At 47.2% G+C, this 22,230-nt stretch overlaps 2 protein-coding genes across 6 annotated transcripts in view; one reads left to right on the top strand and one right to left on the bottom strand.

The window, feature by feature from the left end:
• LOC142817763 (uncharacterized) overlaps positions 1–22,230 on the bottom strand; it is a 379,761-nt gene that overhangs the window by 160,219 nt on the left and 197,312 nt on the right. The gene's annotated exons all lie outside the window — the stretch shown is intronic.
• Positions 1–22,230, top strand: part of LOC119174625 (uncharacterized) — an 80,794-nt gene that overhangs the window by 32,754 nt on the left and 25,810 nt on the right. For both annotated transcript variants that reach the window (XM_037425613.2, XM_037425614.2), the window contains exons 2-4: positions 8,017–8,088; positions 18,769–19,164; positions 20,914–21,919. In XM_037425613.2, the coding sequence (XP_037281510.2) occupies positions 8,017–8,088; positions 18,769–19,164; positions 20,914–21,919 (1,474 nt within the window). The remainder of the gene's footprint in view (positions 1–8,016; positions 8,089–18,768; positions 19,165–20,913; positions 21,920–22,230) is intronic.

Genomic DNA, 22,230 nt, shown 5'->3' with positions numbered 1-22,230 from the left:
AGCGTATACTTGAACGGCTAAGAATGAAGTTTAGAAGGTCGACGGCTTATGAGACAGGCGTGGAACGCACGAGGCTTAAATTATTCCTGCACCACTGCGTAGTTGCATCGCTTCTTTCGGTGTAGTATATCGTTCAACGCACAAAGCCAAAATATCGGGAACAGCTGCAAAGGGCACGTGCAATATGCTGATTTGATTCGATGGTAACCTCATTTTCTAAGATGTTCTGAAATTATGAAACAAGCGAGCTTTACTGTGGACACGCTGTGCAAATGGAGTCACTAGATCACCGACAAAGCACATTCACTGAGCCTCCGTAAAGTTCATCGCTTACACAACGACGCCCTTAGGGAAACACACACACAGACTTGCGACATCTCAACGCGAGCTTGTATTCTCAACACGTGCGTCCACGTGGCTCTCCGGTCAAACTGCCTTTCTGCATTTACCTTTTTTTTCTTTTCGTGTCTTCGTGGGTCGTTCAAAGCGTCTGGCAAAGGTCAACGAGTGATACCCCCGGCCGCCACTACAGAAAATGACGCGCGCATCTGTGCCTATAACACACGCACGAACGTCCCCCAAAGGCCGCAAGGTGCGGCATTGACGACGACCCTGGTGGTGATTGTCGTGGTTGCGATGGCGGTTCACCCGTTGCCCGGGTCACGGCTCCCTTCCCTTCAACAGAGAAAGCGTGCGCTCATAAGAGAGTGGTGCATACTATACGTCTCGTAAGAGGGCCACCCGAAGTTATGTCGGAGGTATACGGAAGGGGGCAATCGAGACCCTCGGGGTTTGGGGACGACCCGTTACACGCGAAAGAGAACGGCCCTTCATTTTTTTTTCTTTTCCGGCGGCCTCGTCGGCAGCCGCTCCTCGTGTGCTTCCGGACAAATTACGACGCCCAGTTGCTGCGCGTTCGTTAGCGTTTTTGCTGAGCGTAACGGCCGAGGTGGAAGAGCTACGGAGTTTTCTCATGCAGCTCCGTTGAACGTGAAACAACCCGGGGACTTCGATGACTTACGGGATGAGAGGAGGCTCGTCGGTGTGGCAGCTTGCAGGTGCCTGATGTTCTGTCACTGGGCGAAAGATTACGGTTTAGCACGTACGTGACCACAGCTGTTGCTAGAGAAAAAGAGAAAGAGAGAAAGAACGAAATCTGACTTGACGTACGCCAGTGGCATTCAGTGCTTTCAAAAAATAGAAAATAATATACAAAGACCGTAGCTCGGTTTATTCACCCCTGTTGACCATGCGTGAAAGATGGTTCAAGCGTCACTACATATAATTGAATTTGAAGTAGACATACTCAGGCAACTCGATGGACTTGGGTAACATAATCTGTAGGGCTGGGGCGAAAGGATTCAAGCACTCCCTACCTTGGATAGCAACAATTATCGGTGTTTTACGTCCGAAAACCATGATATCGTACGAGGGAAGTCGTAGTGGAGGGCTCCGGAAATTTCAATTGCTAAGGGTTTATTTACGTACGTCTCAGTCTGATTAGATAGACAGATTAGACAGCTGCACACTGGCTGCAGGACTGAAATTAGGCACGTTATTAAATATGCCGGAAGGCATAGAAGTAGGGTGGAATGAAACGAGTCCTATCGTACCTACGATGTTTTTATTCGACGTTATCGTTTGAACACATATTTCAAAAATAACTGCGCAAGCCTTTTCATCAGTGGTCCCTTGGAGAAAATCAGAGCGCGACAACTTTAGCAATGGGCGTGAGCTAGATCTAAATCAATCGCATCGTTAGAAAACGCTAACAAACACTGCGATCTGATAATCTTCCGCCTATGACTATTTCCAGTCTATTCACTTTTTTTCTATTCGCCAAGATAACAGCCGTACAGTCCACTCAGTTCGCAATGCCCGAAGCGCAGCTGGAGATCACGCATATAGATGGCTGGAAATACCTATAGCGAGCGATCGAACATGCAACTATTCGGGCGTCTGTCGCTTTCCGCTACGTGGAAGCGAAAGTTGCCACGTGCCACGAATCTCGTATTTCCTGCACGCAACGAGTATCGGTTGCGGCACGTTTTGTGCGGAGACGCCGCTACTGCGACAAAGAAGGAAAGTAACAGTGTGGAGCGATGAAACGTCGGAATGAAGTGCGACAAACAGTGGCCGAGCGATGGGACCGCAATTTGCCTCGTGGGTTTCCCGTTGAATTCTTCCTTATATGCATGAACGAAGCAAGGGAAATTTTGTCTCCAAGGGCTCGTTTTTTTTTCTTTGTTAGACATAACCGTAAAGGGACACTAAAAGAGAAACAATTCATCGGTTTCGATTGACAAAAACAATGTACTACGAAAACTTTAATGTCGGTGATTTCCCCATAATATGTTTATTTTAGGAGAAAATTAAGGTCAAATTTGATTAACAAATTTCGCAATGAAATCCCCACGCGTGACTGCGCAGATTTCGTAGTGCACCTTTCTCATTGCCAGTGGCGACGCTGGCTCGACATGAAGTCCTGAAACTTGACGTAAAGTCTTGCTTTATACCTACGGCATCTTCAGAGGATAATGTACCTTTTTTTATTTATTTATTTATTTGTAGATGCTGCAATCCCACATGAGGGATTATAGCTGGGTGGGAAGTACAATCATAAATATTCCTAGGTGAACAAGAACAAAATTACGGAAGCAAAGTACAGTTCTCGGAATTACAAAAAAGGGAAAAACTGATATACAAAATTCATGAATACATGATCAACCATGGCGACAAAATACAATTCAAAATGCACAGGATAATAAATATTCCAGAAACAGAGTCACATACGCAAGGATTGGAAAAAACACGGGTGTTAATTCCACACAATTTCAAATATATACACATATATACATACATATACATACACACATATGCACACATATATATTATGCAGTTAAACACAAGGCAAATTTTTCAAGTGATGGCTGTAAAACAACGTCATTAGTTAGGTTGTTCCATTCCCCGACTGTTCTCGGGAAAAATGAATACGTGAAGCAGTTATTGCGTGTTTGAAAGGGCGTAATGGAGAGGTTATGGCGATGCCTTGTCGGATACCCAGAGGAGAAAGACAATAATTTGCTAGTGTCTATCTTATAGTGCTTCTTAATTAGTTGATATAGAAATTTGAGACGAGAAATTCGGTTTCTTTCAGTTATTAGTAGAAGATTAGATTTTACTGATTAAAAACTACGTAGAACGCAGCAGATGCTGTCAAATTTGATGACGTCACGGCATTTGGTACGGAAATTTCAAAGTGGGGGTAGCCAAAAGCGTTTCATTTTTTCCCGTTTTCCCTCTTACCAAACGTATCTTTGGCAAGTGCGGTGATATTTTGTGACACAGTAAGGAACTAATGTAAGAACAAATTGTTTTTTTTTTTACTCTTTAGTGTCCCTTCAATGAAAAGCGGCCGTCAATAAAGCCAATGAAGCTTTAGAGTACGTTATTTGTAGTCTTTTTAAGTGCACAAATTGTGACACAAATGGGCGGAAATTAAATTTACGCGAAAAGTTTGATCGATATGTGGGGTTTAACGTCCCAAAACCACCATATGATTATGAGAGACGCCGTAGTGGAGGGCTCCGAAAATTTCGACCACCTGGGGTTCTTTAACGTGCACCCAAATCTGAGCGCACGTGCCTACAACATTTCCGCCTCCATCGGAAATGCAGCCGCCGCAGCCGGGATTCGATCCCGAGACTTGCGGGTCAGCAGCCGAGTACCTTAGCCACTAGACCACCGCGGCGGGGCACACGAAAAGAGAAGTTGCCATTGGTAGGGACCTAATCTATGCAGCGTGCGAATAGTGCATCTTACGCTCTGTACCAATTGAACTGCAGCGATCGACCTCCAGCACAGTTTTATAGGGTATATCTGAGCATTTAATCCTATGAGTACAAGTCATGGTCATCGGGAGTGTGGAACACTCTCCTTTGTTGCACATTCTTTCTTGGGTTGTATGCGGTAGTTGGGCAATGATTTCCCGGTTTGAATCATTACATGGAGTGGTGAATCTGATGGCTCTTCCATCTGTTCTTGAGGTGCTTAGCCGGGTGTGCTCGGCACCGCTAAAGCGTAACGAAAATTTGCGCCAGTGTTTCGGTGTGCGCCAAAAGTGTGCAACATCGTGTACCTTAAAGGTATACTTTGCTCGACATTAGTGCAATGTCTGTCGTGGTTGAATGAAGGAAAAGAAATCGGCTACGTAGGAACAGTGTGTACGCGTTTGGAGTGTGAGCATACATGTGTGCAATAACGGCAATGACGTCACTTATACAAGAGCTAGATGACACATCGTTTGGAAACAAACATATCTATAAGAGGATACGAGAGGCGAAAAGAAGCAAGGCAGCTGCGTGCTCAGCGAAAGTTTGTTTTTTGAGTTACACAATCTGGTGGAATGTCCCAACTCTATGGCGCTTATTAGGCACATGTGGTCATACATTTCTATTAAGGGTTGTTTTTAAGGACTCATTTTATTAAAGACATTACGATGTGATGTGAGAGCCCTCATAAAAAACACGCTTGACATCAGAATATCTCACTCAGTACTCCTAAATCAAACGTCTGTGGCGTATGGTTATACTGCGTGAACGTAAACGGGCTATGTAGCATGATGTTTATAACGTGGTACCGGCGCAAAAAACACCACGGAAAGAAACGAGGAAGAACAATGTGCATTTAAACCGAATGCTATGATTCAAGCATGAACAGACTAGCCCGACGTCACATTGTGCTGAATTATCGTGGTCTTGTCTTTTGGCGAAATGGTCACTTGTCTCGTATATATGTAATGAGCGGTGAGCAGGCTGTTTTTCTACTTTCAAAGGGAATAAAAGAAGCATTTATTCGTACGTAAAAGAAGGTATTCCCTTGACGAATATAAGCATAAAATCTACACCGCTTGTAAGAGCTGCTCCCCCAGCCTTTGTTTTCTGGTCAATAATTATTATGTACATCGTAACCTATTTTTAGCGCACACTGACACTCGGAGTCAGTGTGCGCTAAAAATAAGTTACGATGCACATAATTATTGGCCAGAAAACAAAGGCTGGGGGAGGTGTGCGCTAAAAATAAGTTACGATGCACTCATACCAACTAGCTAGTCTTTCAATATTACTTCAGTTTTTATGTGGTTGATCTTAAATGTTTTCTGACTGTAATGGGTAGTCTTACCAACTACATTCTTATCCTTGCTACAATATTTTCTTCTTCTCCGCATACATAACTCGCATAAACCTACGCTACGTCGTGTGTACCTCGCCAGAACGTTTTCCGCCCTCCGAACGTGCGACATCTCGCTTCAGAACAGCCGTTGGCTTCATTACCGGCTCGCCTCCACAATGCCTTCCTGTTACGGCTGCCTTAGCCACCTATATACGCCTCGGACGGCCGCATTCGCGATCGCGCAATGCGTCGATCGCGAGAGTGATGCGGTCATCTCCCAACATTTCTCTTGGTGTGCCGCCGCGAAACCGGCCCGGCTCGTTTTGCGTGCCAATCTAAATTTGTAGGCGCACCAGCGTGCCGTTACTCGGGACGCTCCAGGGGTGAGTCGTTCGTTCGATACCGCGCCCTGCACCGGATGAGCGTGAAAGATTGACGTGGGCTTGTGTACGCAGGCTCGTCGAACGAGGTGGGGCGCTTACGTGCGCGTTTGCTCATCACACACAGACCGTCGCGTATGCTCTGCCAACGCATTGACTCTGCATATTTGACCGCACCGCTCTTTACGTTATGTCAAGAGACGAGAGTCCCCTTCACAAAACCGCGCCTCTATGACGTCAGAAAAGCCGCGCCGAATATAGAGAGAAGCTCAGTGCTTTCGGATTTGTTTGCACGCGCGGAAGTGGCTGCGGGAGTAACGGAGGCGGCACTTCGGAAGGGTAAAGTGCTTTCAAATGATTAACGGTTAGTTCCGCTGCTGTGGTTATGGGGCTTAACCGCCGACCCGAAATGTCACGAGATCGAATGCGGGCAGTGGCAGTCGCATATTGGTGGAGGCGAAATGGTAGAGAGGCCCATGTGCTCAGATTCCGGTGCACGCTGAAGAAAAGTGGTCGGAATTTCCGGAACCCCCCACAGCGGCGTCTGTCATATGCATATCGGGGTTTCGAAGTGTGAAAACCAGTAAATATAATTCACAATTAGTTATCGTGAAACTGCATGCCTAATTCCGGCTTATTTCTCATGCACTCATCACGAGCGTAATACGTATGGCTGGAGAATTCTGAATTATGAACTGCAACGCTCCACAGAAAAATATTAAACGAAATCAGTATAGGCTTTACGTGCTAAAACCATATACATTATACAACGAGGCACACGTTATTGTCCGACCACTGATGAGTTTTTACCAGGTGAGATTATTTAGTGTACATCTGCATCGATGTAAACGACTGCTTCTGTATTTCGTTCATATCGATACGGGGCTGCAACGACCGGTATCAAATGCGCGACTTCGACGTAAGAGATACTGTGATACTGCGGCGGGTTGCAGTACCGATTTACGCAAGATCAGTTAGAATCGGTAGTAGCTCGGTGGTCTCGAAGTACTAGTTCGAAGGATTGTGTAATATTTTTTGAACACACTTATCTTTCACAACGCGGATCCTATCATATGCATTATACTGCTCCTTGTGCAATTCAAACCGTTAATACAATATGGCTTTTGAATGTCTGGAAACATGCATTACTACCTATGTCCTGATTCCTTCACGCCCAAATGCGCGGAACCAAAGAGATTCGAATGGTTTGCATGTGGTCTATAGTTAGTGGTCATGCATGTTGAATGGTTACAGAAAATTAGATGCATTGATGACGGATAGAAACACGAAGGCGCGGCTCAGTAATAACTGCTAATGTTTGACCACCAGTTTTTAACTGTAGATAGCCACACCTATATATTGTGCAGATGGTTTCGATAGGCAATAGACGCCAGTTATTAGCAGTGTTTTCAACATTCTTTCCTTCGTGCGGGCACCTAAGTTTCGTTGCAGCCACTGAAAATGCTATGAGGCACGAGCTGATGCCCTGGCTTCGTCACGAATGCCACTCCAGCTTTTACCTTCTGTGTGGTTTACTCTGTAAGGAGACATAACGTTTAGAGTCAAGTCTTGGCCTCTTTTTGCAGTTTGCAACTAAGTATCCCTCAGTAATTTATGTCAACGCCGCACCGAAAGGACTTTCAATTAGAAAGAATATCAAAGAATTATTTAACTGATATGTTCATTGATTGATTGATATGCGGAGTTTTACGTTTCAAAACCAACATATGATTATGAGAGACTTCGTAGTGAAGGGCTCCGGAAATTTCGACTATCTGAAGTTCTTTAGCGTGCACACGGGCCTACAGCATTTTTGCCTCCATCGAAAATGCAGCCACCGCAGCCGGGATTCGATCCCGCGACCTGCGGGTCAGCAGCCGAGTACCTTATGACCACTAGACCACCACAGCGGGGCAACTGATATGTTCATGACTCTCTGTAGTATATGAGATGCATATTTATTGCGTGTTACCCCCAACCACCCCCTCCTCTTTTTTTTTCTTTTTGCGTCCTGCAGTCTCTGCAGGGTCTCGAAGCATGATAGAGAGACCTATTTAACAATGTCTTACAAGACTGGTATGGTGATCTTTCCTTCGCACTGTGTAACAATAAAATGTTTAGTTTCGCTATTGTAGATATCACTTGCACCTTTAACTAGGCTAGTACAGGTGAAATATGTATCATCTGTGAGTATCGCTAGTTGCAGCGCAGTAACTTCTGGTGGAGTGCCACACAATTGCGGTCTTTTCAAAACGAAAATAAGCTATATCGGTTATATCATGTCTGTATTGCCGATCAGTAAGGTTAAATGAACATGGCATCTGTGATTTCAGACGTCATATATGAGCAGATAAGGTGCATTAGGTCGGCGTTCTCGAACAATTGCAGTATGAACTTCGACGACAAAATTAAGAGAAGTTAAATATTGACCCTTGAACAAGCGTTAACGTGTCTCTCATTGCAGGTGGTCCGACTGGCGCAACTTCTCATCGCAGCAGCGCTGCTATCGACTGGATTCTCAGAGACTGTAACACAGGTAAGTCCACGTTTCAGCGTTGGTTGCCTAAACCTTATTGTGTGGAAGTGCTGCTTCCTGAGGAAAAATTCAATTGCGAGAGTGCGCTTCAATATACAGCTCATCAGAACTCGTAAGTACGACTTTTTTTTCGCCGATTTGGCGTGACTCAGAATGTAGCGTGACGCTCAAAACATGAATAAATATGAAGAGAGAGGGTGAGAGGAAGAGAGATAATGGTAATCAATGACGGTGCTTTACGTCGCAAAACAAAGATATAATTATGAGAGATGCCGTAGTGAATGGCTCCGAAAGTTCGACCATCTGATGTTCTTTAACGTGCAAAGACATTGTTCAGTACACAGGCCTCCAGCATTTCACCTACACCGAAATGCGACCGGAAAAAAAAAAGCGCTGCGGAAAGGAGCAGCGCTTCGAGATAGGTAATAGTGCACTTGAAGTTGTAAAAGACTATGTCTACTTAGGGCAGGTAATAACCGCAGAGCCTAACCACGAGATTGAAGTAACTAGAAGAATAAGAATGGGGTGGAGCACATTCGGCAAGCACTCTCAAATCATGACAGGTAGATTGCCACTATCCCTCAAGAGGAAGGTATATAACAGCTGTATCTTGCCGGTACTTAGCTACGGAGCAGAAACCTGGAGACTTACAAAGTGGGTTCAGCTTAAATTGAGGACGACGCAGCGAGCAATGGAAAGAAAAATGGTGGGTGTAACCTTAAGAGACAAGAAGAGAGCAGTGTGGATTAGGGGACAAACGGGGGTTAAGGATATCATAGTTGAAATAAAGAAGAAGAAATGGACATGGGCCGGGCATGTAGCGCGTAGACAGGATAACCGCTGGTCATTAGGGGAACTAACTGGATGTTCAGAGAAGGGAAGCGGGTTAGGGGGAGACGCAAGGTTAGGTGGGCAGATGAGATTAAGAAGTTTGCGGGTATAAATTGGCAGCAGCAAGCACAGGACCGGGGTAACTGGCGGAACATGGGAGAGGCCTTTGTCCTGCAGTGGACGTAGTCAGGCTGATGAGGATGATGATGAAAAATGCGACCGCAGCAGCCGGGATCGAACCCGCGACCTTCAGCTCAGAGGAGAGAAGGAGAACAGAAAATGGAGAGCAAGGAGTTAAAGTAGAGTGGAGTTTCCGGTGTTTAACCTTGCATTGTAATAGACGAATGTGAGCTAGAATGTACAGGGCTGGTCAGAAGTTCCCAGGCCCCTATCCCATGTATTCCTACGAAAGCGAGGCCTGGCAACTTTTGATAGCCCTGTACAAAGAGAGAGAAGGAGGCCAGAGACAAAGACGAGAAAACATTCAAGGACAGGTGTTCCCAGAAGCGGGCGCATCGTAAAATGCGCAGTAAATCATGCGTGTCCTCGATGGGACGAATGTGGCTAATATGAACGTATTCATAAAGGCATGCGGTACTGAGAACGCTGGAAATTCTGGCAAGGACCATGACATATTGCCGCGTTATCGACGCGGTGCTCGGAGGCCACAGTGTCGGTCTCACTTACGCACACAAGAGATGAAAGACGGAAAGTTTCAGAGTAGCGAATACCATTATTTCACATTGACTTTATGTGCAGCGTACACAGAGCACAAAGAAAATTTTAACGAATTAATGTCTTTCTTTATCGATGTGTTTGGCGCAGATTTCGCTTAAAGCTGCCGTGTATTGGCGACTGCAGCTACTTCAGATCAGCACCTTATTACCGAATTGTCAAAACAAGTTAATTGTGTCGCCCTGTCGTAGTGCAGTGTTACCTTGGTAATCATAACCACCCTGCCCTTACTGAGGCCACGTGTGCATGGCGTTATTCGGTCATCCTTAAAACCATTGTTCGTGCCTTGCCTATCCGTTTATTCACATATAGAAATTCATTCCTATGAATTCAATACTCAGCTATTGGCGTACAAGTTTACTTCGTGAAAGAATGTCAAACAGAAAATGTGGCACTTGAACAACTAACGGGCTGAACGACGTTATATGAAGCTCACCTATATAACCGAAAACATTGTGGAGATATGCCACAAATGGACACCTCGCTCTACGGTAGTAGGTGTAATCATCTTCCAATGTATGCATATTAAAAGAGCTATTAGAGACAACGCATTGAAGAATCCGCAGAGGATAAGAAATCTCAAAACGAAACATTCAGACTTTACAGGCTACATCGCATCATCTACCACTGCCACCGAATCACGAGAGATTTCCTAAATTTCGCCACCTAAAAGCAGCCACTTCTCGCAACCCTTTCTTTTCTTCTTAGGGCGGCGTAAATGTACGTACTTGTGACCCACACGCAATCATGCCCCTTCAGCCACTGAGGACGCACCGGAAGGAGCGCGAATCACGCGAGGGACTCAATTAAGGGGTGTTAAAGGAGGAGATGCGGGCACGCACCTGAGCGCGGCAATTCCGTGCTGTTTACCTGCGCACTGCCATCAGGGCGTTTGATGTACGCGAACATCGCCGCGCGGCCACTCACCCGCAATCTGAGTGGCACGTTCCCCGCAGGCGCTCATCACTTCCAGAATATTCTTTTTCTTCTTTGTTGCTACGTTTCACCTCTACCATCGTAATAAGCGAAATCTGCCTATATACGCACAGCTAGGCGTCCGATCGTGCTGGCACGTCGTTTAGCTTCCTATGCAAGGTGAGTCACTACCCCTAGCAGGACGTGCAGTAATTTCTTTCCTACCACCTGTTGCTCGCCCCCGAGACACCCCGTCAAAAGCACCGCCTGTGGATTGCCTGTCTGAATGACTTAGACGTACCCATACTAACGAGAGTACACGCTTATTGGAGCCGGAATAGTTTTTCGGTATGTGAGACGGGAATAGCAATTGTCACGCAAGAAAGTGAAGGCATAATGAGGCGGGGATGGGGTCTATAGTTGGTGCACCTTCCCTCTGTTGTCCCTCGTTCTTGTTTTTCGTACCTTGCAGCGCATCACAAGTGGGAAGGCTTAGTGCTACAGGCTAGTCGATTTGGGTTTAGAAGACAGAACATAACTCGTGAGACGAAAGAAAGTATGGAGATGTTAGAACAGGGCTGCACGAAATAAGTGCAGCGCGTCACGTCCGGCCCGCCGCCGGATATTTAAGCAGTTGATGTCTGAATTCAGACATCAGTGACATGCTCGTGCGGAAATCAGATAGGTAGACAGCAAATTCGATGGTAGTTCCGGAGATATTAGCCCAGTTGGTTTATCGCCTGGTTTGCCACTGCTTCCGAGAAAGGTTGAGCGTACACAGGTGGGTACAAAGTGAAGAAGAAACAACGTACAGCGCTAACCTACAACTGATCATCAGTCTAATCAGCTTTAATCAATTGCAATAGAGCATCGTTTGCAGTTTAGCGCTGCACCTTTCTTTCTACACCTTGTCGTCGTGTGAGTACGCTGTAACGTTTCGAGAGTGCAGTACCAACTAGCCCAACAAGTTTTCTTTGTGAACTTTAATACTACAGGTGTAAGGGGGTGGTGGCTATGCTACACACAGTCATGACAACACACACAAATGATTGGTACAGTCACACGCATTCATGTGTACACAAAAATGTAGTTCATAGATATTCATTCAGGTCCTTATGTTGGGATAAAAGTTAGAATGTGGACAAACGCGATAAATAAAAGTGGCGGAACTTTGGGGACGAATACTATAAGAAATGCGACGTCCATGAATTTTCGTAGGACACGAATTTTAAACGGTGTCCGCTACTAATATTACTGGCACAGCGTCTGTATAAAACGATACCGCACGTGATTCCCTGAATAAGTACGACCTTCGTTCTTTGAAGTTCAATGTAGTATTTGATCAATTGATTGATTGATATGTGGAGTGTAACGTCCCAAAATCACCATATGATTATGATAGATGCCGTAGTGGAAGGCTGGCTCCGAAATTTCGACCACCAGGGGTTCTTTAACGTGCACCCAAATCAGAGCACACGGGCCTACAATATTTCCACCTCCATCGGAAATGCAGCCGCCGCAGCCGAGATTCAATCTCGTGACCTGCGGTTCAGCCGCCGAGTACGTTACCCACTAGACCGCCTCGGCGTGGCAATGCAGTATTTGAACAAGTGCGATCACTCCAAGAAGTCTGCAGCTTTTAACGTTTCTTCAACGGCATGCATAAAGCTTCCAAGCTTTCTTACTATAGAGTACCGCTCGTGTTCAGGTCGTGGTCGTTGTTTACAGCCTTCAGTAATTTTAATTTGCGTATCCTTGCGTGAAAATTAAAACAGAAGCCAGCGAGGGAAGACAAAAAGATACAATGTAAATGTTATACATATCTTGGAAGGCATCTCCGCCTCGCCGACAATGGGGTGTGTATATAAATCATAGGAACAATTCACGCTCTTATGTATTCGTAACGCCGGTGTAAGATGAGAAATGGGAGAAACAACCCTTGATACGACCTTAGTATGATACGAGAAATACAGCGCATATCTTGCGCTTTCTTACGAGGAGGCCACGCAAACTGCTTGAAGGAGGATGCCGTAGACCTTAATTGCTTGTTTGTCTACTTCGAGAGTGAAAGACGTTTGTATATTGCACAATAGCGTCTTAAAATGAAATATTAGATGATCGAGCTTGACGTCGGCAATGTCACTGAGATTCACGTGGTGTAAATTACACGTGCTGGTGTTATTATCATAAAGCACATCAGTTCAGGTGTACGCCGGAATCATCAAACACATTTAGATGACGTTTCAGAATTTCACAGGCTACTGCAACCATTAGCTTACATGGCGTTGTTTAGAACATGCGCACCTTATTGGTTCTGGCTTCATTGTGCATTTAAACCGCAGATTACAATCTACCAGAACCTCTTCTCTATAGCCAAAGTAGATGAGAACTAGTGTTCGTACAGCAAGGTGCGTTTGTATTCAAGTAAAAACTGAGATCCACTACCACGAAGAGGAGTGGCTCCCCTGCTTTATATTGCCGTAGCCTAGCGCATCGCGATTGTCCATTGGTGTGCGGCTAATGAATCGAGCCATCGTTATTGCTCCCGGCCTGCTTGCCAGCTGGCTATCTAGCATCTCGAGAGCCTTCGCGCTCCAGCCTTTTGATTACAGAGCTGAGATGACGCCCTCTGTCGTAGCGTCAGCCGCTTACTCTAACCGCAGTGCGGGCGCACACACACTTTCACTGTGCAATCTGCTTCGGAACAATCGTCTTCCCACGGGAAGTGAACACTTTGCCCGCAATGGGCTGCTCGCATCTCATAGAGAGGGGAAAAGAAACCGTCTTCCAAGGCAACGTCGTGAGCTTCCAGCCTCTGCAAACCACGGCACGCTGCAGGTCAATGTCGCCGCTTCGACACACCATCGAGTATCGGCTGGGGGAGGGGGGGAATGAGAAGGGAAGGGCTCCATAAAGCATGCCGCGTTGCGCGTCCTAGTTATTAGAGGTTGGTCCGCTGCCTGCCATCGCTTCAGCATCGGCAAAACACTTTCTTATATACGTCCACGCACGACGCGCATATACTTATCGGAGAGGACGGGTCGAACGAACCCGCGCTCATCTAACCTATTCGTGCCGTGCCCCTTGGCGATCGGGTCAACCTCCGTGAAAGCGTTTAGACGCGCTTGTTCTGGGGAGGGGTAGAGAAAATCAATCGAGCGAGCCGTTTTCCCTTCCGGTTCACTGACAGAGCAAGGGGGGTTCATTGTGATGCTGCGGGACGCAATGGACTTCAAGTGCCCCTTCAGCGATGGTGGTGACGAAAGCAAAATTCGACGCCGGACGATGGCGGAACGAATCCTGAAGTATAGGGCGGACGGCTACGAGAAATATGGCGTCCACGATGAGCTGCGAGTGCTTTTTCACACGCCCCTATGTGCAGCACCCATTCGTGTGTCCATGCACGCCTCCGCTGCAGTTTTTGCGTAAGAGGTTGTATCGGCCTGTCGAAATTACCATTTGACATCTTTCTTAAATTGCGGTTCGGCGTCCCTCGCGTATTCGCTAAGCGTTGCCTCTGGATAAGTGGTTCTTATAGAAGCATTCGGCTTTCGAGGTCACCTTAGCGCTAAAGACTCTGTACATCATCGTTGGAGTTTTAGATGAAACTTTGCGAGTTGCGCTCTAGTAGTCCTCTGTTCTCAATTCGCCCCTCAATAATTGAAACGGCACCATCCCCGAATTACAGCATGAGGCGTCGTCTTAGTGTGCCCACAGTAGCTCTATTGTGTGTATAATGGCTCAATTGCTATACGCTCATGACTAACAAGCATGGAGAAAGGAATGAAGGCTTCGCACCCGGTGGCAACAAAGATTGATACAGGTTAAAGAGAGCTTTAGGCTACGACTTAAGTTCCAGACTGAGGAACCCACTTGCTGTAGCGTGTGAAGATTTGAGACACTCTTGATCCAGCCGATTCATTACACCTTTGTGATTTAATAAGGTTTCATTCAAGTTCATTAATTCATTTCTGACGCACGCTGCACAATGCAGCCATGGAGAGTACTTCAAACTATATGCAGCCTTCATGTGCACGCCTTCGGAGGCACGCGCATATGAAGGCTCCCTACTTTAAACTGACTTCCAGCGCCAGCTTCACTTTGACCTGACGCGGGGTTATTTAGCGGTGTACGTACCTACGCGGGAACGACGTGCTCTCAAAAGCGAAGCCACGGAAAAATAACGCCTCTGAACCGGAAGTCTTGCCACTTAATTGGTAATATCGGCCTCCATTCGATCTTAGTTATCACATAATAGAAAATGAAGTTGATTTCAGCTATTCCTCGAGATTTGTTGATTGATCAGGCAGGAATGGCTAAAGGCAGCGTTTAACTTGTCTTCCTTAGCTTACAGTGTACAGTACCATCCGCTGTTAAAGGCAATGCTCTATTGAGCCCCTTTCATACGGCTGCTCCTCAAACTGCAAGTAAACGTGGAAACATTGTTCGTGCACGGTGCTTATAGTTTGTCAAAAGGAGAAAGAACCATCAACGATCAGTTGTCTCATGTAAATCGAAGCCACCGTGGTTTTCTAAGAAAGCGAGATTGAGACATCGATAAAAAGAAGATGACCTAGGTTGAAGGAACTAAAAGCAGATTAACCTCTGCCTGCTTAACGTCCCTCCATTCATACATTTGCTCAGACATTCATGCAAGTGCTCACAGAGGACCCGTCTTTACTCAGCGACGATAGTTATAGCGCGACAACAAAACGACGACAGAGAGACAAGAAGGACACGAAAGACACCTTCTTGTCTCTCTGTCGTCGTTTTGTTCTCGCGCTATAACTATTGTCATGCCATACCAACTAGCCCAAGCTGCCACACTTCTAAGTTACTCAGCGAATTGAAGAAAAAAGAAACCGAAGCTGTGCTCCACGATGTTTCCGACAAAGAATTCGACCGCGAAACTCAGTGGAGCCGTATTTGTACATCTTTCAGTCTAGCGTAGCTGCGTTCCTGGTAACTTCATTTTCTTGTACACAAACGCAGCGCATACGTACAACAAGGCGAGCTCAGTGTCACAGCGCTTCCGTCTCGGCGCGTCGCGTGCGACCTCACTGGCACGACCATGCCTTATTTACGGTAGCTCCGATCCGTCGCCGCCTTCCTCTTCAAAGAACATCGCAGGAGGCGCCGCCAAGCTCCCGGTTCCAGGTAGGAAGGACGAGCACCCGGCGGTGGCCCCAGAGTGAGCGGCCCGGTTCCCGTGCTGCATTCATTCCGCTTCCGCGCGAGCCGTACATATATACATCTAGTACACAACGCGAGCGTTAGAGCTAATTCACGGCGGCCGTTCCCGTTCCACGTTCGGCGCGTATAGCCGCGCCGTGAGAGCCACTTTTCTTGAGCTCTCACGTTTTCCTTCCTTTTTTTTTTTCTGCTTCTCTAGCTTCCATCCTTGTACTCGCGTTCGGCGTGCTGCCACAGCTCGGTCGAGGTCACCAAACGGCATCGTCACTTGGGTCAAAGGAGACGCCGGTGCTACAAACACTTTCTTCTTCGTCTTCGTCTTCGTGCTCCACGCGAAACTTCCCACGTCTTTCTCCCGGTCTACGCACACGTACTTGCGCGTACGTACACGTCGTCTCGTTCGGTCCCGATGTTTTCTCCCCGCTTTCGTCCTTTCCCTGTTGCTCGATCTCATTCGGCGCTGAACACGGATTGATCGACGTTCCAGCGCTAGGCGTGCGGTGACATTCAATTAATTCGGCGCACCCGAACGGAGCGAACACCTTGGAGTGCTTTGGGTGACGAGGGAGGGGGGATCCTGAACGCTACACACGCAGAAAAAAAAAAAACGTCCCATGCGAGTGAATAATGAGGTGCACGCATTTTGAACTGTCTCTCGCGCAGCAACAGCAGAGTGAAACGAAGACGTGCTATGATACCAAGCAGACATAAAAACAGTGCCGATCCACCACACGCGTTTTGCGTGTTTCTATCGCGGGTGGTCTGGAAAGCCAGGCCTGGTATCTTCCTTTCATTACCCTGCCGTGACCTCGGTCTTCTAATTACATCTCTCGCGGACCAGGATCCCATCGTTCTCTACACGCGTTTTGACGGAGAAGAAAGGACGCTGCAGTCAGTTGGTCCTGATAATGAGCGACATTTTCGTCGAACCAATTCCACCACCCAGTTACAGGGCAATCTAGTTTGCTCCTGTTGCTTCTGGGCTATCAGTCCCGCCATTCCTGAGGTGAATAATGCCGCCGGTGTGTGAAGAAAACCAGGAATATGCGCCGCAATTAGCGCGAAAATTAATCGCAGCACACAATATCATCAACGTGTGGTGGCCTCCGGCCTGTATACATAGTTGACTCGTTACCCCGTTTCCGCCTCGTGAATAGAAGTGTATATAGGTGAAGGCGAGAATCACTTATATTCACGTTTATTTGCGGTCGGTGGTATGCTAAAAGGAGGCACCGGGAACGTGTGTAGAACGGAGAGTGCCGCGTCAAATTGTGGACGCACTTTTCGTTCTTGCTTTGGGAACGTCGTGTAAACACGTTCATGGTGTGAGATTTAAGCATAGATAGATAGAGACAAAAATAGTGAGTGAGAGACGCATGCGAGCATTTGCTCGACTTTATTTATATGCGCGCTTGAGGTAAAAAACAAACAAAATACAAGTAGGTGAGAGACCCATTCTTAGCCACAATTGATTGATTTGATTGATATGTGGGGTTTAACGTCCCAAAACAATTATGTGATTATGAGAGACGCCGTAGTGGAGGGCTCCGGAAATTTAGACCACCTGGGGTTCTTTAACGTGCACCCAAATCTGAGCACACGGGCCTACAACATTTCCGCCTCCATCGGAAATGCAGCCGCCGCAGCCGGGATTCGAACCCGCGCCCTGCGGGTCAGTAGCCGAGTACCTTAGCCACTAGACCACCGCGGCGGGGCTTCTTAGCCACAATCAAACGCTTTGTTTCTGTCACACGCAGTTAAAAAAAAGTGGTTGATTTCTAATATTTAGGACATCTCAGCGTCCAATAAGTGTACTCTCACTTGTATTTAGGCGACGAATAAAAAACAGGGAGGTGTTTTTAGACTATTTTACTTTGGTCATTCTGTGGTGATTAGGTGAAATTTGTTTCTTGGTTAACTGATGTAGTAGTTATGGTATTCAGCTGATTTTTTAACATTCCTTTTTGTCATATAACTTGTCTTATGGATCACAGCCTGAAATCAGCACATACCTCGCTGCGTATTGCCTTATTCTCTTTATTATTCTTGTCTTCCCCTCACCCTTCCCCAGTGCAAGGTAGCAAACCTGATATATTATCTTCTGGTCATAACTCCCCGCTTTTCTTCATTATAGTTGTCTCTCTTTGTATATGTCTCTGTTTTATCTTTAGTACATGCTGCTGTTCTGCTCACTCGTATGGTTCCCTAGATAAGTGCAAAGTTCTGAAGCCAGAGGCATCCAAGCTTACAAAAAAAAAAGAATGTTTCTAGCTCATGAACGAGATCTGCGCTAAAGTAAGCACTTGAATGGGCTTTTAATACGCGTTATTGGTTATTATCTGTTGCTTTAACCATTGAAACGTATAATGCCGACGCGTGTGGTGCACGCATGCAGCAAAATAGGCGGAAACTGCGTTGAACGTGAAGGTTTGTAAGCGAAGTGCACACTTTCTTTGCTATGAATAGTGTAATCCTACGTTCAATCAGTGATCATGCTCAGTTTGCGCTTTTGCAAGGAGCCCTTGCTTTTTTGCCTTGAATGCGATTATATAACGGAAAAAGTGCTTCGTCGACGAGATGCACCAGTGGTGACTCGCTTTTATATTGTGCTAATTACCTTCATGTTTGTAGCGTCACGTGCATGGTACTGCTGTATACCTCAATGTTTTGGAGCTCGCTTGGAACACCCATGAAAAGCTCATTTTTGTTGCTTCAATTTGGATTTACATCATGTTGTTTCTTTCTTTCTTTCTTTCTTTCTTTCTTTCTTTCTTTCTTTCTTTCTTTCTTTCTTTCTTTCTTTCTTTCTTTCTTTCTTTCTTTCTTTCTTTCTTTCTTTCTTTCTTTCTCCCTTTCTTCCTTCCTTTCTTTCATTATTTATTTATTTATTTATTTTACCAGAGAGGCTTATTCCCTATTAACCTGTCCACATTGGGCTTAGAGTCAACCAGCAACCACACTGAGCATTTCCTTTCCTGACGCGTGCCTTCAATAACCTCTATGCAGCCCACCCATGAAGACATTCGCGAGGGCATCAACTCTCCCATGCCGTACGGCTTCAAGTACGGCGCGTACGGCGACGACGGCGGAGGTCACACGCGCGAGGAATCGGCGGACGGCAGCGGGCGCGTCGTCGGCTCGTACACCATCTTCAGCCCCGAGGGTTTCCTCAGGCGCGTCTTCTACGAGGCCGACGAGAACGGCTTCCGGGCACGCGTCGAGACGAACGAGCCGGGAACCAAGACGTCCAATCCGGCCGATGTCACCATCGTGTCCACGGCCGACGGAGGAGGACCTGCCGGCGGCGGTGGAGTCGGTGGTGGAACGCGGGACACGCCCCTGCCCGGTGGATCCACGACGCGGCCCGTCAAGACTACGTCACCGGACGCCGAGGGCACGACCGTGAGTGCTTTTGGTCTCGCTTACTCGTCATGTACGTTGCGGCCGCCTGTCTACGTACGTATACTGTAGCTCAACGGATATACGACGTATGGTAAACGGACGCGTCGTCTGAAAGGACCATTCGTATTGCTTAGGAGTGGCACGAACGGCGGGAAGCCTCTTGCACGCGGGAATCGGGGTAAATCCTGGATTCTGGAAAACGAGTTCAGGGCTATGTGTGCGCGATGCGCGCGTATAGCTCCGTACGTCATGCCTCAGCCCGTCCCCTTCGTTTTTGTGACGACTTTATTTAAGGCCGAAGAGGAGGATTCGTTCATTTTTTTTTCTGGGGTAGACTTGACGGCACGAGTGAGATCAGCCACCGAGTAAGTTTTCTTGCAGCCAGGCCTTTCCCGGCGTGACGAAACTGAGATGCATCCCAAATGTGAAAGTTAACTAGCAAGCCGAACAGCGTCGTGATGCAAGCCCACGTGTTCCACAGTGGTCGGACGGGTGCTGTCAACGTTTTTCTTCTGTCTGGCCTTTCCTTCCTTCTTCATGTATAGGTCAAGCTTGATGCTTCTTGTCGCACTTGATGTATTCCTCTAAGAGGACCAGACATTTTTTTTTCTTCTTTACAACATACTTAAGGAGTCCGGCAGACAACAGTCATGAGAAATGCGACATGGCGTCTGTGATGCAGCTCCTGTAGAAGCTAACACACACACACACACACACACACACACACACACACACACACACACACACACACACACACACACACACACACACACACAATGAAGACAGCAGACCACAAAGCAACGTGTTGCTTCAAGGGAAAAGTGACTGGGAAAGAGACATGTCGTTGCAGAAAACGCCAATACCATGCAAACATCCCCAACATAAAAAAAACACTTATGTCATTTATTCTTAGAAAACTGCTATTATCGGTCATGAGCAGGAGCGCTTGCAGTTGTACGGCATTGAATGAACTAACGTGTCTCAAATAAATAAAGATTTCCAGCAGGATTACAGAAAATTGCGAGGCAGTGAAGTACGTAAGTACACGCAGGACCTTACGCGAGCTAGTTGCTAAGAGCTCTTCCTATTGTGCGCGCAAGAGAAGCCTGTTGAGGGTGCCACAGAATCACCTTCGCAATGTAAAAGACGCTGAAGTTCAGTGTAATGAGGGCGTCATGTATTTATTAATGAATGGTAATGTTCATTAGCAGACTTTGTGTTCCTATATCTCGCTAGCATAATCGCCCCTTTAATTAATATTATTAAGTGTTCCGTGCATGCATTGCTTATGATGTTCATTGTCATTTAACAGGGAGTACGGACCCTCGCCAAGTCACTCGTGGGGCTTTTAATTCCGTCCCCGCTTTTTTTTTGACAAAGGAAGACAAGACTGACTGAATGGATGAATAAACAAATAACCGAACGAAGGCAGCACATTCACTGGGAATGTGCAGTTTTAGCAGAAGAAAATTCCATCTGCCCCGTTGACGTTGCGGTGCACGGCTGCGCTGGGCAGCTCCAACCTCCAGGGTCCACTGTGGGTCATCCAGCAAGCCCGCGAGGTGGCGAGGAGACAGGGTCTCGTCTCCGGTCCTCCTCGGAGGCGGCCTAAGCCCAGGCCACGCATTCGGCGGAGTTATTATTAAAGTTGTTACCACCAACAATTCAGTAACCAGTCTTGTGATAAAATGATAAATAGCAGTTACGGTGCTAGGCCTTGATTAACGCATTCCTTTTTTTTCTTCGCAGAACGAAGTGACGGAAACCACGACCGGCCTTCCTCCCGGTTACGTGCTTCCCGAACGGTACCGGCCAAACGCATCCAGGAGGCCCTCTGGCGCCGAGCTATTGACGTCACGGATCCTGACCGTGGACCGGCCATTCGATGGAGACCAGGTCTACCCGGGCCGTCCCGGCTTCGACACAGACACGAACGCCCTGAATCCACCCCCACCGGGCATCCACACGGGTGCTCCACCTGCCGGAATCGTGCCCGTTGGTCCAGTTCAGGTTACTCGGGTTCCTGGACGCCCTGGAGTGACTCCAGGCCCCAGGCCTCGAACTCAGATCAACTACGGTCCATCCAAAGACTCTTTCGGGCAATTTGACGACAGCTTCGCCCAAGGTGGTGGACCATCTCGCCCTTCGTTTGATGGACCGTTCAGAGTACCGGGTGGGTCGAGTGGTGGCATATTTTCACCGTCACAAGTGTCACCTAAAGGAGGCTTTAGCGGGTCCCAAGGCTTTGGCCCGTCTGCTGCACGTGGTGGCGGACCCGGATCGAGGTCACCTTTTGCCAACGCAGGCTCCCCGAAAGGTGCGGGACCAGGTTCATTCGGAACTCGTAGGCCTGGAGTTAACTACCCGGGCGCGTTCAGTGGAGGTGCTGGCATAGGACAGAGTGGACCATCTGGTCCAGGTTACCAAGGCGGTGCTGGACAGCAGTACCAGCCCCCAGGGCTCGGGGTTCCCCTTTTCACCCGCGTGACGCAAGATTCCCAAAAGTTCCCTGGAAGAGTAGACTACAGCACTCAGCCGGGTTTCAGAGGACCGGTTCAGACAGGCGCACCAGGTGCGCCTGGCGTATTTGTCAGACCTTCTGACTCATCGAGGCCATCTTTTGGTGGCAGAGCGCCTTTCGGTGGTCCCCGTTTCGGACCTGGTGGCAGCTTTTCTGGAGTTCCTGCAAACCAGTTTGATACCCAGGGACCTGGTGGTAAACGATTCGGCGGCCCAGGACAGCTATCGTTTCAGGGTGAGAACCTGGCGACGTTCGCCCATGTTAAGATTGAAGGGAACGACATTCTAGCTGCTGCAAGAAGCAGGTGGCTCGCTTTCGTTTTGTTGTTAATCAAGTGTATGTAAGGAGAAGTTGGTTCCAATGAGCAGCGCTGACTATTTCTGTTCTCTTTAATAACAGTAGCTGTCCCGAGGTATAGAAACATGAACCTACACAAATACAATGGATGAACAATAATGCATTTAATCCCAGTACTTCAATACAAAAAATAAAGATTCTACTTGACAAAAACCTTGAAAACTCAAACATTCACTCAAATTTAATGT

Source organism: Rhipicephalus microplus, chromosome 5 (assembly GCF_043290135.1).
Source record: "Rhipicephalus microplus isolate Deutch F79 chromosome 5, USDA_Rmic, whole genome shotgun sequence".
NCBI classification, from domain to species: domain Eukaryota; kingdom Metazoa; phylum Arthropoda; class Arachnida; order Ixodida; family Ixodidae; genus Rhipicephalus; species Rhipicephalus microplus.
Note: the sequence above shows the minus strand (reverse complement) of the source record. Positions and strands in the feature narration are given on the sequence as shown.